Source organism: Oncorhynchus tshawytscha, linkage group LG29 (assembly GCF_018296145.1).
Source record: "Oncorhynchus tshawytscha isolate Ot180627B linkage group LG29, Otsh_v2.0, whole genome shotgun sequence".
Taxonomy (NCBI): Eukaryota; Metazoa; Chordata; class Actinopteri; order Salmoniformes; family Salmonidae; genus Oncorhynchus; species Oncorhynchus tshawytscha.
The window spans coordinates 9,116,779-9,131,359 of NC_056457.1; the positions used below are offsets into that span (position 1 = coordinate 9,116,779).

General features: G+C 43.7%; 1 protein-coding gene across 12 annotated transcripts in view; it reads left to right on the forward strand.

The window, feature by feature from the left end:
• Positions 1-14,581, forward strand: part of si:ch211-285f17.1 (sickle tail protein homolog) — a 178,353-nt gene that overhangs the window by 120,219 nt on the left and 43,553 nt on the right. For 9 of the 12 annotated variants that reach the window (XM_024393080.2, XM_024393084.2, XM_024393085.2 and 6 more), the window contains exons 3-4: positions 12,051-12,131; positions 13,866-14,058. In XM_024393080.2, coding sequence (XP_024248848.1) covers positions 12,051-12,131; positions 13,866-14,058 — 274 coding nt within the window. The remainder of the gene's footprint in view (positions 1-12,050; positions 12,132-13,865; positions 14,059-14,581) is intronic. The other 3 variants (XM_024393079.2, XM_024393081.2, XM_024393088.2) reach the window with 1 other exon arrangement.

Consider the following 14,581-nt stretch of genomic DNA (forward strand, 5'->3'; position numbering starts at 1 on the left):
ATACTGACAATTATTATGGTCGAATCCGGAAACTATCATTTCGAAAACAAAACGTTTATTATTTCAGTGAAATACGGAACCGTTCGGTATTTTATCTAACGGGTGGCATCCCTAAGTCTAATTATTCCTGTTACATTGTACAACCTTCAATGTTATGTCATAATTACGTAAAATTCTGGCAAATTAGTTCGCAATGAGCCAGGATGCCCAAACTGTTGCATATACCCTGACTCTGCGTGCAATGAACGCAAGAGAAGTGACACAATTTCACCTGGTTAATATTACCTGCTAACCTGGATTTCTTTTAGCTAAATATGCAGGTTTAAAAATATATACTTCTGTGTATTGATTTTAAGAAAGCATTGGTGTTTATGGTTAGGTACAGTCGTGCAACGATTGTGCTTTTTTCGCAAATGCGCTTCTGTTAAATCATCCCCCTAGGACACGCTAGATAAACTAGTAATATCATCAACCATGTGTAGTTAACAAGTGATTATGATTGATTGATTGATCGTTTTTTATACCTTGGCTTCTACTGCATTCACGTAACAGGCAGGCTCCTCGTGGAGTGCAATGAGAGGCAGGTGGTTAGTGCGTTGGACTAGTTAACTGTAAGGTGGCAAGATTGAATCCCGGAGCTAACAAGGTAAAAATCTGTCGTTCTGCCCCTGAACAAGGCAGTTAACCCACCGTTCCTAGGCCGTCATTGAAAATAAGAAAGTGTTCTTAACTGACTTGCCTAGTTAAATAAAGGTGTACACCCCCCGATTGTTATGAAAACTTGAAATCGGCCCTAATTAATCGGCCATTCCGATTAATCGGTCGACCTCTAGTCCAGATGCCTTTTTTCCAGCTAGTTAGCCAAGCCAAAAAAGAGTTGACCTGTCAGTCAATCTGCAAATCCGTTGCTCAAAAACACCTGAAAAATATTTTTTATCACTTACAACTAGCAAAAATATGTACATTATTTACAGAGCTCTCTGCCTAGGCATCCTCACAGCGCCATGGCAACTACGGAAATTTAATATAACACCTTCATAATGGGGATCAGGCCCCTGCAATGTTTCCTTACTCTGAAGAAACTACAACTAGGGTCTGTCTCAAATGGCACTCTCTAGTCAAATGTAGTGCACTATATAGGGAAAAGGGTGCCATTTGGGACGCATACCTGGTGATTTATTCTCAGATGAGCCGTTAAATGAATTATGAGAGAATGTGGGAGATGTGATGCTAAGACGACCTTTCATATTAGGCACGGCCAACAAATGTGTATTTAATCAGATATTGCTTAGCTATGTAACCAAGCTAATATCTCACATTTCTCATCACCTTTTCCCCTGTCTTCAGTCTGCTGTATTTTAATGTATAGGCCTAAAGATACAGTAATATGGAAATTACAGTTCATACATATTGGATTACGTTGTCCATGCAACGAACCCACAACCCTGGTGTGTGTGCTTATGTGCCCGCATGTGATTTGTGTGTGTGTCTCTCTGGGTTTGTGTTTGCCTGCATGTGTGTCTGCACATGTGTGTGTGTGTTTGACCTGAAAGAACAAGCAGCGCTGTGGGCATGTGCTTGATAAGGCTTTCTTTGTTCTGAGAACTTCTGACTACAGGCTCCAAGCCATATTCCCATCTTCAGATTCATCAGTGAACCCAGAGAGGTTTATGGTTACACTGGCCAGGACACACTTTCTGGAGACTGGAGAAGTTCAGTTGAGGATGACAGGACTGAGAGTGTGTGTGTGTGTGTGTGTGTGTGTGTGTCTGTGTCTGTGTGTGTGTGTGTGTGTGGATCCCCAATGAAAACTAGCAGAGCAGTTATTACGGGAAAGCCGGAAACATCAGCAGGGATCATGTTGTGCTAATGTTATGACATTAAGGAGCAAGTCTGGACAGGATGTGATGCCAGAGCGCCGTCAGCAAATACTTGGTGTGTGTGTGTGCATGCAAGTGTCTGGTGTGGATGCATGGAAAGTACAGTAATGAGTAAATGATCTGCAAAGAACCTGTAAAACTCTGACTTGCATAACCCCCAAGTTGCACGACAGTTGCAAGCAGCAGTAACAGTAGCAGTTAATTGACCCTGCAGCGTGCACCGTATCCCCTGACTAACAACCTCGTATTATTTCCAACCTTTCTCCAGCCTTTCAGACATTACTGTTCTCGTGTAACTTAAATACTGTGCAACATAATGGAAATGAACTTGCTATTAAGGTAAATGCTAGCTAATTTAGTAGTAAAACTGTGGTGAATTAGGGTTGGGCTGTATCCAGATTTTGATATCCTCATTACCGTCCTTCTCTCATCCGAGGATTTATGCTATTACCGGTTTAGTACATAAGGGGGTACCAAAAAAAATGCATAAAACCCATTGGCCTTCTATTACCAGAATGCTAACAAGATTAGCACAAGTAATAGCACATTTCCACGGAGGCTGCTAGCTAAATATGCTAACGAGCACAAACGAAAATAAACATATTGATAAGACAGGCAATCCAGCTCATAAAGTTATACATATATATGTAGGAGGTACCGTATGTTATTTTTGGTGAGTTTGGACATTTACAAGCGAATGTGAACGAGAGATGTGCAAATGAACAAAGTTTTGACGAATGCTTGTCTGAAGGAAGAACAGTACTGGCTCTGGAGCGGCACGTGTACAAGCTGTGTCTGTGTGGAGTCTGGAGTCCCTAGGGCAACGGGCCTACCTGCTCTGCTCGGAGAAGATTGGGGAAGAGCAGACGGGGCCGAGAACGGAGAGGAGAAAAAAACGCAAGGAAATCAAAAGATAGCAGTGGCAGTTGTACCGATAACTCATCCAAAAGGCTTTGACTTCTCAAACATGGCAGAAAGCTAACACAATATGATGCCCCGTCATTCAGCCATAACTAGCAAGTTAAACTTAGCGGTCGCATTCATGCAGAATTCTTCATTTTTCACACAGGAAAAAAAATCTAACTACAGATCTAAAATGCTTCTTATTGTATTTTCTGCTCGGCATCAGACTAATTTTGTGCTTCAGTTGCACTTCTAAACTCGGGTGAGAATTTACGAACAGGCATTCTATCAGCAGACAGCGCTCTGACTGATGTGTAGCTACTTTTCTCCAGTACTTTTCTCAGTGTAGCCAGCCTACTTTTCTCCAGTACTTTTCTCAGTGTAGCCAGCCTACTTTTCTCCAGTACTTTTCTCAGTGTAGCCAGCCTACTTTTCTCCAGTACTTTTCTCAGTGTAGCCAGCCTACTTTTCTCCAGTACTTTTCTCAGTGTAGCCAGCCTACTTTTCTCCAGTACTTTTCTCAGTGTAGCCAGCCTACTTTTCTCCAGTACTTTTCTCAGTGTAGCCAGCCTACTTTTCTCCAGTACTTTTCTCAGTGTAGCCAGCCTACTTTTCTCCAGTACTTTTCTCAGTGTAGCCAGCCTACTTTTCTCCAGTACTTTTCTCAGTGTAGCCAGCCTACTTTTCTCCAGTACTTTTCTCAGTGTAGCCAGCCTACTTTTCTCCAGTACTTTTCTCAGTGTAGCCAGCCTACTTTTCTCCAGTACTTTTCTCAGTGTAGCCAGCCTACTTTTCTCCAGTACTTTTCTCAGTGTAGCCAGCCTACTTTTCTCCTGTAAAATGCAAGGTCAACTTTAAGCAAAACATTAGGAAATGTAGCTGGCTACATCCTTTCTACGATAAACATTAGAAATATGATGGCCATGCATCGTTTTTGCAAAAAAATACTTTGATTTTAAGCTTATTTACTTGTGTGGCTGCCAGCCAAATAGCATTGTACTTCTGTTGTCATCGGATGAAACTAAATCTACTAACCTATTTTCTGTGAAGGAAAACTATAGTTGCACGTCCCTGGTCACTATATTGAAACAAAAAAAACTGTTGGACTTTCCATATTAAACGCGACCCCCTGTCAATTCAAATCTGGACTCACCTGCTCCCGCTTTCTCCCGTTGGGCTATTTACAAACAAACACGTGACTGGCTCAACTGTTCTGGGGAACTACAGTAAGCTTCATAATGTAAAATAATGTGACAGTTGAAATGAAGAGCGCGATCTGCTTTATCTCCTAACATATTTATTTAAATATACAAATGTATTGAAAATTCATTCAATTGTTCCAACGGTATTGACAGTATTGAAAAACCATCCCGTGGCAATTTCCAGATACCCCAGTATTCGGTATATACCGTAGTTGTGGTTAGGGTCTCTGTCTCATCCTGCCCGAGGAGTGGCCAGGGGGGGACTGGGACCAGAAATCGGCCTGGGATTTTCCAAACACTGGCCCATTTTTTTCCCCTCAAGACCACGACTATTGGCCAAATAATGATAATTATGTGCAAAACACCAATTATATACCGGCCCACTGAACCCCTGAGGGTTAGCCAGGCCGACCAGGCTGAGGTCTTATCTGTTCTGGGGGACCGATGTCATCTTTCTGTCTTCTTCCTTCCCTCAAGACCTGTTTCTATGAGACGGGAGGCTATAGAGATCAAAGGGAACTTTTTCGGGGCTATTCATTTTTGCTGAAACACACTGCCAAACTTGTAAATCCATTACTGCTCAGAGATAGATCTCTTCTCAGTGCACAAAGATACATCTTTCTTTGTTGCATAAGTCAGACGTTTTTACAGATGGGTGTTGATTTTGAGTAGTGTGTGTGTGTGTGTGTGATCCACTGTATGTCCTGGCTCTCCACATACACTTCCCTTGGCTGCTCTCCCCTGACACCATGGTGGTGATAGGACTTCCATGTGAGTTTGTCCTGGGTTGCCTTGGCTGCTCTCCCCCTGACACCATGGTGGTGATAGGACTTCCATGTGAGTTTGTCCTGGGTTGCCTTGGCTACTCTCCCCTGACACCATGGTGGTGATAGGACTTCCATGTGAGTTTGTCCTGGGTTGCCTTGGCTGCTCTCCCCTGACACCATGGTGGTGATAGGACTTCCATGTGAGTTTGTCCTGGGTTGCCTTGGCTGCTCTCTCCCTGACACCATGGCGGTGATAGGACTTCCATGTGAGTTTGTCCTGGGTTGCCTTGGCTACTCTCCCCTGACACCATGGTGGTGATAGGACTTCCATGTGAGTTTGTCCTGTTTTGCCTTGGCTGCTCTCCCCTGACACCATGGTGGTGATAGGACTTCCATGTGAGTTTGTCCTGGGTTGCCTTGGCTGCTCTCCCCCCACCACACCATGGTGGTGATAGGACTTCCATGTGAGTTTGTCCTGGGTTGCCTTGGCTACTCTCCCCTGACACCATGGTGGTGATAGGACTTCCATGTGAGTTTGTCCTGGGTTGCCTTGGCTGCTCTCCCCCGACACCATGGTGGTGATAGGACTTCCATGTGAGTTTGTCCTGGGTTGCCTTGGCTGCCAAAGGGGAGTCACCACCATCCATCCAGATGAGAACAGAACAGTGGGTCTAGAATAACAGAGCAGGAAGTGTGTGTGTGTTCAGTTCAGACCAGACCAGGGGAGTTTCCACTAGACTAGGATTTGGAAAGCTGTGAATGAGGGTGATATTCACTGTGCTGTTAATTACTGTAAATATCATCGATTCTATATAATTCTATTAAATGTCTTCTAACTGTGAGTTACATTTAAACTCTCGTGCGTATAATCAGGATTGTAGCTATGGTGTTTGAGCACGTATGCCTCTAATGCATAGGTTGCTATGTTTGTTTGCTCGGGCTAATATGTTTTTTTTTTATAGGCTCTCTCAGTGCATGCACACAGAGGTCGATGTGTGTGTCTGTTTTAGGTCTGCCTGAGTGAATGTAATCGAATGGCTGGGCCAAATCAGTTGTTCAAATGTCAAAGTTGCAGAAAGAGATCAACATAGATCTGGGAAGGTCAATAGACCTGTTATTGTCATGTGGTCTCATATGGACTAAGAGTGCATCTCACATGGCACCCTGTCCCATGTAAAGTGCACTACTTTTGACCAGGGCCCACTTATAGGGTATCATTTGGGACACAGCCTAACCTCTGATTGGAGGGATGTTCACACAGCCAACCCATTGTGAATGTAGCCACCATCTCTGATTGGAGGCACGTTCACACAGCTAACCCATTGTGAAGGTAGCCACTATCTCTGGACTCTAGATCTTATGACTGCAGAATGATAGAGGGACATACATAGTAAACAAAGCAGCTACTCAACCTTCTGAATGCATCTACTGTATGTGCTCTATCCTGTTGGACTACAACTCCTACTTCTGTCATTTTGCCATGAAAACGTATTTACTGACAGACATGTAAGGGTGAGGAATTTTATATTCCATCTGCTCTGTCTGCTTGGACTACAAGAAAGGAATAGCCGAGGAATTTGGCATGCTGTCATGTGCAGCCACAGTGCAAACCGCCTGAACACCACGTAGAGGGGCTTTCTCTATAGAACGCGTGATTGGCTTTGATTGTTGATACTGTGAAGTCCGACCCCTTTTAACGAACCAATTAGCCAGCCCTGTCCAGGCCAGGCAGGCACTCTGTCTAGAGGAGGTCATCTGAGGATTTGGACGTAGTGGGATTAAAGGTGGAATGTCGTAGGGAGGAGGACACAGCTGTAATGAATGGGAAGGGATGACAAGGGGATTCTGGTGTATAATGTTATTAACACTGGGTCAACGTCCCAAATGGCACCCTATTCCCCATGGTGCTCTGGCCAAAAGTATTGCACTATATAGGAAGTAGCATTTGGTACGCAACCTGAGCTGCACTGTACCCAAATGGAGCCATCTCTGAGATGATCTGGGAATTCAGACCACTGTCTTTAGAGTAGTGAGTGGTGTGTTTGCCATGGTGTGTTTGCCATGGTGTGTTTGCCGTGGTGTGTTTGGTTGTGAGCCATACAGTGTCTCACAGGTCTTGCATTCTTCCTGGTCAGGTCACGTATTCAGCAAAACTTTTTGGGTTTACCATGTCTAGCTGAACATCTGCCCTGTTGTAGCTGCATGGACCATGTAGACGTACAGATAACAGAGTTGCTCAGATTGGACAGGGTTAACACATAGATGTATAGTTATTAAAGGACTGTGTCTCTTCGGGTTGTGCAAGGTTCAAGTTACAGATGTAGGATCTTAATTTGAGCCAGTTTGCTACAGCAGGAATATAATCCTGCAGCAACAGGAAATTATAATTAATGGACATTTTTGAAGAGGTTGATACGTTTTTCGTTAGGGCAAATCAAGTCTGACATTTCAACGTGGAAAGGACAAACTTTAGAAGCCTTTTTAAAACTCAAATACACTACAAGTTTGCATCTTCTGCTGTGCAAGAAAATTCTTAGCAACAAAAGAGTGATCAAATTAAGATCCTACATCTGTAACTTGCTGCATTTGCCTCTCGGTACCTGGCTTCTGTGTTGCTGTTATCACTCACCCGCCGCCCTGTGAGACCTCTGCTTCAGAAAATAAACATGCTCTCAGCTCAGGGACGCAAGCAATCTTTAATTATTTCATATCACTGTAATTTTTCTGAAGAGGGACAAAGAAATGGCCAAGGTTCCCCTGTTCAGATCAGTGTTGGCATTGCTGGGTTGCCTTTATAACCAAGTTAGCCTGTTAACTTCGTGGCTTGATGGCTACGTCTGCTGTGTTTATCTTTAGGGGCTTTAGAAAGTTAATTCCCACTTCCTCTCTCTCTACCAATGTAATTTGAGTGGGCGGGATTTAGTGAAAAGGCACACCTTGCCCAGAATGCCAGCCCAGAGCATCGTACGACCAGCCTCCTTGTTTTCGTTCAATGTGAAAACACAACACAAGAGGTGGGGTGACATAGGGACTGCCCACAACCAGTGGATTTCTGCTTTAAGTGAAAAGGCTTGCTGACATCACCAGTGTGGGGCCTAAACTTGATGAGCTTTTGCACACACTTTAATGTCTGAAAGAGGAGAAGTTTGGTAAGCAAAAGTGTGTGTGTGTGTGTGTGAGAGTGATACACCAAAATAGACCTGGATATTAACTAGTCATGTCTTTGTTTCTAATTCAACTCATAAATAACGAATAGAGTATAATTCCTTGACATTTTGGTTATGCGAAAGGAAAAAAATAATGTTTTACAGTATGTGCCATTTCTAAAATGTAATAGGCTTTAAATGCCAGGGTGTTTTACTAATTTAGACTTTTCATCCAGTAGAATTCGCTGTACACTAATTGAGAAAGAGAGTCGTGACTTGGTGTTTGACAACAGCTGATAATCAGCTGAGGGGACGCGCTGTACCCAATGGAACCAATGGCAGGAATCAACGCAATTGCCCATTAGATGACACATTTTCAGTAATTCTCAGCCTAGTATGCTGGTACGTGTTGCTTAATGCATTATTGTTTTTACTAAACGGTACGTTCTAAATAGTATGTGGTACGATTAGTACACGGTATGCAGTTTAAGTCAGTAGTAGGCAAGCCAGATTTTGGACATTGCCATAGATCCTATGTCTGTCATTCTCTACACCACCTGGTGCTTTAAGCGGTCTTAAACAAATACTAGAAAATGTTACTTGTGAAGTTGATTCTGTTTCGCAGAAATCAGTCCAGCCCCCTGGCAGGCATGACTATATTCTCCATGAATTGGCTGCCACAGCAAGTCTTTGATAGAAGCAGTGATTATTTTTAACTATCATAATTCAATTGAATCACCACGTCTTGGCACTGCACTGTACATCTGCTCGTCTGGCTGAAACCAAGACACACAATCTTAAAGCAAAACGCATCATCGTGATGATGTGGCAGGTGACACTTTGCTTCTTGAAAGTCCAATATCTTGAAAACCTGACTGCTGACAGGCAAAACATTTTGGGACTGTATCAATAGTGGACTGACGAAAAAACGAACAAAAGGTCATTTTTGAGTGGATTTTTCCTTTAATGTATGTGTCAGGACTAGATGTTTAGACAATCTTATGGAATTTTGTGTTTTATGTTGGCTTTTCATCCATACGTTTTTTTTTTTGTGGAATATCTGATCGTTTGTGAATCCAGAAAATGTTCTTCGGCTTTATGAACCAAACTGTACCTAATTTGAGACTTTTGAAAAGCTGTAGATGCAGTATCCCCGCCACTGGCACTGTGCACACGCGCACACAGACCTGACTTTTACCTTTGATGGCAGCACGTCGGACCGTTGTTCCGTGAATGACAGTAGTAGGATGTCCTGGATACAGGTCAGCTTTCCTGGAACAAAGAACAAAGAGTCAGAGTGCACACAACACACACCCACCCATCCACACACGCACACACACACAAAGTAAAATGCTACTATAAAAAAATCTCAATTTAGCTAAATCAGTAAAGAGCCAGTAAAGCTAATGTATAGCAGCTAAACCAATGCTTACATTTGACGGCGCTAGAGTAATAAAGACATTTATTTAAAAAAGGAATGTATTCAATGTCATTCAGTATAACAACGCATCAGACATCAAACACTTTTATGTGCGGCAAAGCCCAATGGACCCTGCCTCGGGAAACCATTTTGGAAATAAAACGGGAACAATGGAGAAACTGCAACTCAAAGGCACGCCCGAGCATATTTTTTTTTTATAAACCTCGTGATTCATTCTTCTGTATAGACTTTGAAGTCAGGTGAGAACAGAACATGTTCTCACGGAATAATATCATAATTATATTAAATTACCTTGATATTGTAATGCTATTCAGACTGAATGTGTTTGATTAATTTCTTCCCAAAAGTCATAATCATTTGCCTGGCCAAACGCTACGCCACGCCCGTGGACGTTAGCTTCTTTTCTGGATCTGAGTACATTCCCGACCCTTCACCGAATGCGAACACATTCGGGGCCATCCGATTGGTCCAGAAACCAATGGCTTGCTTGGGCCAGAGTGAGAACACGTGGGTAAAGGGGCGGTTTGAAAATGTGTCATTGGCTTTGAGAGTCTGGTTAGAGACGTTCCAGTCGCTGATGATTTTGTTTTGTACATCGCCCCTCGTCACCACAAATTACTTCCATGATGGCAGTCTCAGACTAAAGTATTTATCGAAAGACAGAGCAGGGGAAGAATTTAGTGTGAGTAGTCAGGCTACATAATCCATAGATTTTCTAACTTTTTGGGGCCGTGGACCCCTTTTGTGATAGATTTTCTATCAGAACACAACTCAAGTGAGATAAAAATAGCATAAAAGGAGTTTTACTCTGACTTCGGAAGTGCGTGGCCCGGACGAACCAACTCTCGGGCTCTGGGAAGGAACATTTTTCAGAGAGAAAACTGTGCAGTTTTAAAACTTGAATTACAGTGTATTTATGTAAAGAATTAAAAAAAAAAAAAAATTGTAAAGTATTGAGTTGAAATTGATACTGTGGATACCAATATCCCGGTGAGCCTCCCAGGCCCATGTTGCCCAGGGTTAAGAACATACATTTTTGATGAATAATATTACATTCTATTATATTACACCCTCTAAACTTATTCCACAGATCCCTTGGCCAAAATGAGTTTGATCTGTTGTTAGTAATGTTCATAAATAAATGAAATGTAAAACATTTTTGGGGGAGATCTGTCCACGGACCCACTGCAGTACCTCTTTGAAAACCCCTGACAAAATCATCGACATTGAACTTGAACTGTACTTCAATAATTTTTTTAAACTTTTTTTTTTCATCAATTTCACAGTAACTTCTACATATCTTTACAAGTGAGAATTGTATTTATGTCTGTATGACACTGGCTCACTTCTCAGTGCCATGTGTTTTTACACGTTTCATGTCTGTTGTGCAGTAAATGATCTAAATATGATATGATACTCAGTGTTAAAATAGTAAGTGCACTGTGGTTACCCTTGACTGTCATAGCTAACTAAGCCACACAGAGTTACATGTGGAATTTAGGTCTCTCCTCCCAGCCGTGACCGGGTCGATGTGTCTAACAGCAGGTAGGCGGTTGTAATCATAGGTTAAACCGTGGTTTTCACATCTGTAGCCATGACAGGAAGTGGTTTCAGCGGGAACAGGAAGTGGCTTTTCTGTGATAGAGGGGTGCCAAGTAGAGCACCTGCCAGAGAGAGTGTGTGTCTGTGTGTCTGTGTGTGCGGGGGAGGAAATAACCCGCTAAGCTCATCCGATGGACACCTTATCATTTGGTGTTGTGTGTAAACTCCTTCACCACTATCCCCAGAGAGGTGGTAGGTCTATCTTCCATTTTATCCACATAATACAATCCCACTGAAGAGCCTTGATTGGCTCAAGCATCTCGCTCCGTTCTGCTCAGCCCCAGTAAGTATTCTACCACGTGTCGCATGTACTGTATACTGTATAACACTGCCTGGTTTTCAGAGTAGCAGCCTGGTACTGTATCTACCTCAACATAATTGGGTAAACTCATAAATAATGACATTTCACTCATAAATAATTACAATTCGGTTCAACTTACTGAGCATGCATCATGGTTTCGGATGACACGTCAACTCAACCTGACCCTCCACGTGACTCATCCTGGGCCATGCATATAAAGGACCTTAACTATCTACTCAATATAGATGGAGTAAGCGTATTCTAATGGAGTTGGTGTTCCCAGTGCTCAGTCAGCGTGCCAAATTACACCCTATTCCCTATGTAGTGCACTACCCTTTGACCAGATATGGACAGAGGATGCTGCTGCTGTGTCAGGTGACAGGTCCCGCCTGTGGTGGTGACACCGAAGGTTACACGTCTTATCAAGTCAACAATATCATACGGTGACTCAGCACAGAGCTAGTCTGGATAATAACGAGGGCGCTGGTGAGAAGAGTGATGACTATTCAACACAATCATACAGCTATTTAAAGCAAGGGATTAGGCGGTTGTTAAGTTGGAGCTGCTGGAGAGCAGATACTGCATAGTACGCTAGCATCTCGCTCCAAAACGAGATGATCTCACACGTATTGGACACACAGGAGCATTTCCGATTGTGACCTTTTCTGTTCTGTTCACATTGCTGTGTTTCTTGATATGTTGGATGACCATCTGCCTCTCCTCAATCTCTCCCCTTCCCCACTTCCCTGCTTCTTCCTTCCTCTCTCTCTCTCTCTCTCTCTCTCTCTCTCTCTCTCTCTCTCATCAGTCATTACAGGGCATGTTGTCTTCTCTCCATTCTGAGCTTGACATTCAGAGGTACTTGCTGAAAATCCAATTGCCCCACACAGTTAGTCTGCCTTTTATCTTATCTGCATCATGACTTGGCGTGTGGCTCTGTCTGCATCACAACTGGCCTGTGTGTGTGTGTTGACCTCTCCTGCCCTCTCCACCTCCCCTCACCTGATCTGTGTACTCCTGCCAAAAACACTGTCCACATTAGTCAAAGGGCCGGGGGGGGGTATCCAGCACATGCAAATTACTGCCCCACCGCTTCCCCTTCCCCCCTCTCCCCTCTCCCCAACACCCCACACTCACCATCACCTTTCAGAGTGCTTTGTGTGTGTGTTTATGCGTGTGCGTGTGCGCAATGACTGTGTAGTTAACCTGGCTGTGTCCGTGGAGCCATTAGCTTGATAAAGGGCTCTCTGTGTACTCTCCTCTCCGTGTTAGTCACACTGTCAGCCTGGCACACCCTACAACACTACCAAGATCCTCAATGAGCTCCACATTCTCTATTACTCTGCCAGGCCCACAGGACTGCCTGCCTGGTGGACTCATTGGTGAGTCCACCACCCTTTCCCCTCGGTTGTTGTGCGAAGCTTGAAAAAGATCTCTGACCGGAAAGAAAAATGGCGCGCGCTGGAGTTATTTGTGTTTTTTTTCTACAATGTCGATTTTGGGCCTGTAACTACCTGCACCATAAGCAAAAAAAAGCATGGTAGTGTGGGTATTAACCCTTCACTAAAGTTGTGTGAGGCTTGGCAAGAGAGAAACATGCATGATAAGGCTTAGGGACCGCTTGTCTTGTTTGTTTTTTAGCAGCTGCAACATGGAAAATCATAGTGTGAAAATACAACAGGGAGTGTCTTATCTGCATCATGCCTGGGCATGTGGCTCTGTCTGCATCCCAACTAACACGTGTGTGTGTGTGCGTGTGCGTTTGCTCTCCTGCCCTCTCCACCTCCCCTCACCTGATCTGTGTTCTCCTGCCAAAAACACTGTCCACATTAGTCAAAGGGGGGCGGGGGATATCCAGCACACCAAAATTACTGCCCCTCCCCCCTTGTTTTTTGCAACTGCGAAAATCATAGTGTGTGTGCTTGTGTGAAATATAGCAGGTGGTGTCAGTCTGTGTGTCTGCAAACAAATGACTCCCAAATAGACTGGAATGCATGGCAAGGAGTCAAAAAATGACACTGGGGTTTTCACTGTGTTTAACGTTGTAGTTAAAAAGCTTATCTTTCTCTTAAAGCTGCAATATGTAACTTTTTGGGCGACCTGACCAAATTCACCTAGAAATGTTAGTTATAGATCCGTCATTCTCATTGAGAGCAACTCTAAGAAGCGGCATATCTGTTCTAAGTGCACTATTTCTATGCTTCCCGTTCTTTTACTTTCAGTTTTGTATACCAGCTTCAGACACCTCAAAATACAGCGGTTTAGATGGTACAGTTTAGATGGAATGATATACATGCTTGTTTTGTCACATAAATTGAAATTAGGCAACCAGGGAATTGGCGGAGTGATTTCTGCATAATGCAGCTTTAGAAAAAAGCATTAACACTATCGTGTGGTTCAGATGGCTTTGTTAGTTGAAGAATGGTGCTTGCAGCACAGTGTTGTGCTGGTTTTGATGGACAAAATTGTCCTACAATAATTGTGTTTCCGTTTGTGTTCGTTTCCTATGTAGGGTTGCAATATTCCGGTAAACTTTCAAAGTTACCAGAGTTTTTCCAACCCTGTTCCTGTGTATCATGACCCCTCTAATTTACCCTCTTTCTCCTCTTCTCCCCCCCCCCAGAGCAGAAGCCCTGCGCACGGCCCCAGCAGCTCCATTGTAGGGGAGCAGCCTGAGCACCTCTCCCTGGCCTCTCTGGAGTCTCTGGACACCATGTCAGAGGCTGATGCCCCCTCTGCCTTCACTAGAGGCAGCCGCTCCCGTGCCAGCCTGCCCGTAGTGCGCTCCACCAACCAGACCAGGGACCGCTCGCTAGGTAGGCGACCGCAACATGACCACACTGTGATTATGAGGCTATTAACCACACAGACCAAGGACTGCTAGCTTTTTCTTAAAAACACACATACAAACACACACACACACAAATACACTTCACTTCACTCCCCCCCACACACACTCCTCCTCACCCTTTGCTTCGCCTGCTTGCTCCTAGCCTTAATTAGAATTAATTTCCTTAGCATAGTGAGATTACAGAATCCTCCAACAATATGCCATCCTGTTTAACACACACAGACACACACACAGACACACACACAGACGCACACACTGTTATTGGCAGGATTAGAAATGGGGTTTGTTAACAACGCAAAGGGCACTTCATTTGCATCAATATGACAAACGCCTTCAGTTGTGTAGAGTTGTATTCATATGCTGCAGTTCTTCTAAGAGAGAGTCATTTAATTTTGATGAACTAAACAGAGAGAGAGTGCTTCAACTCTCATCATCTCAACATGTAATCAGCCTCTGAGCCTCACAGGATACGGCTTCTTAAAAAGCTT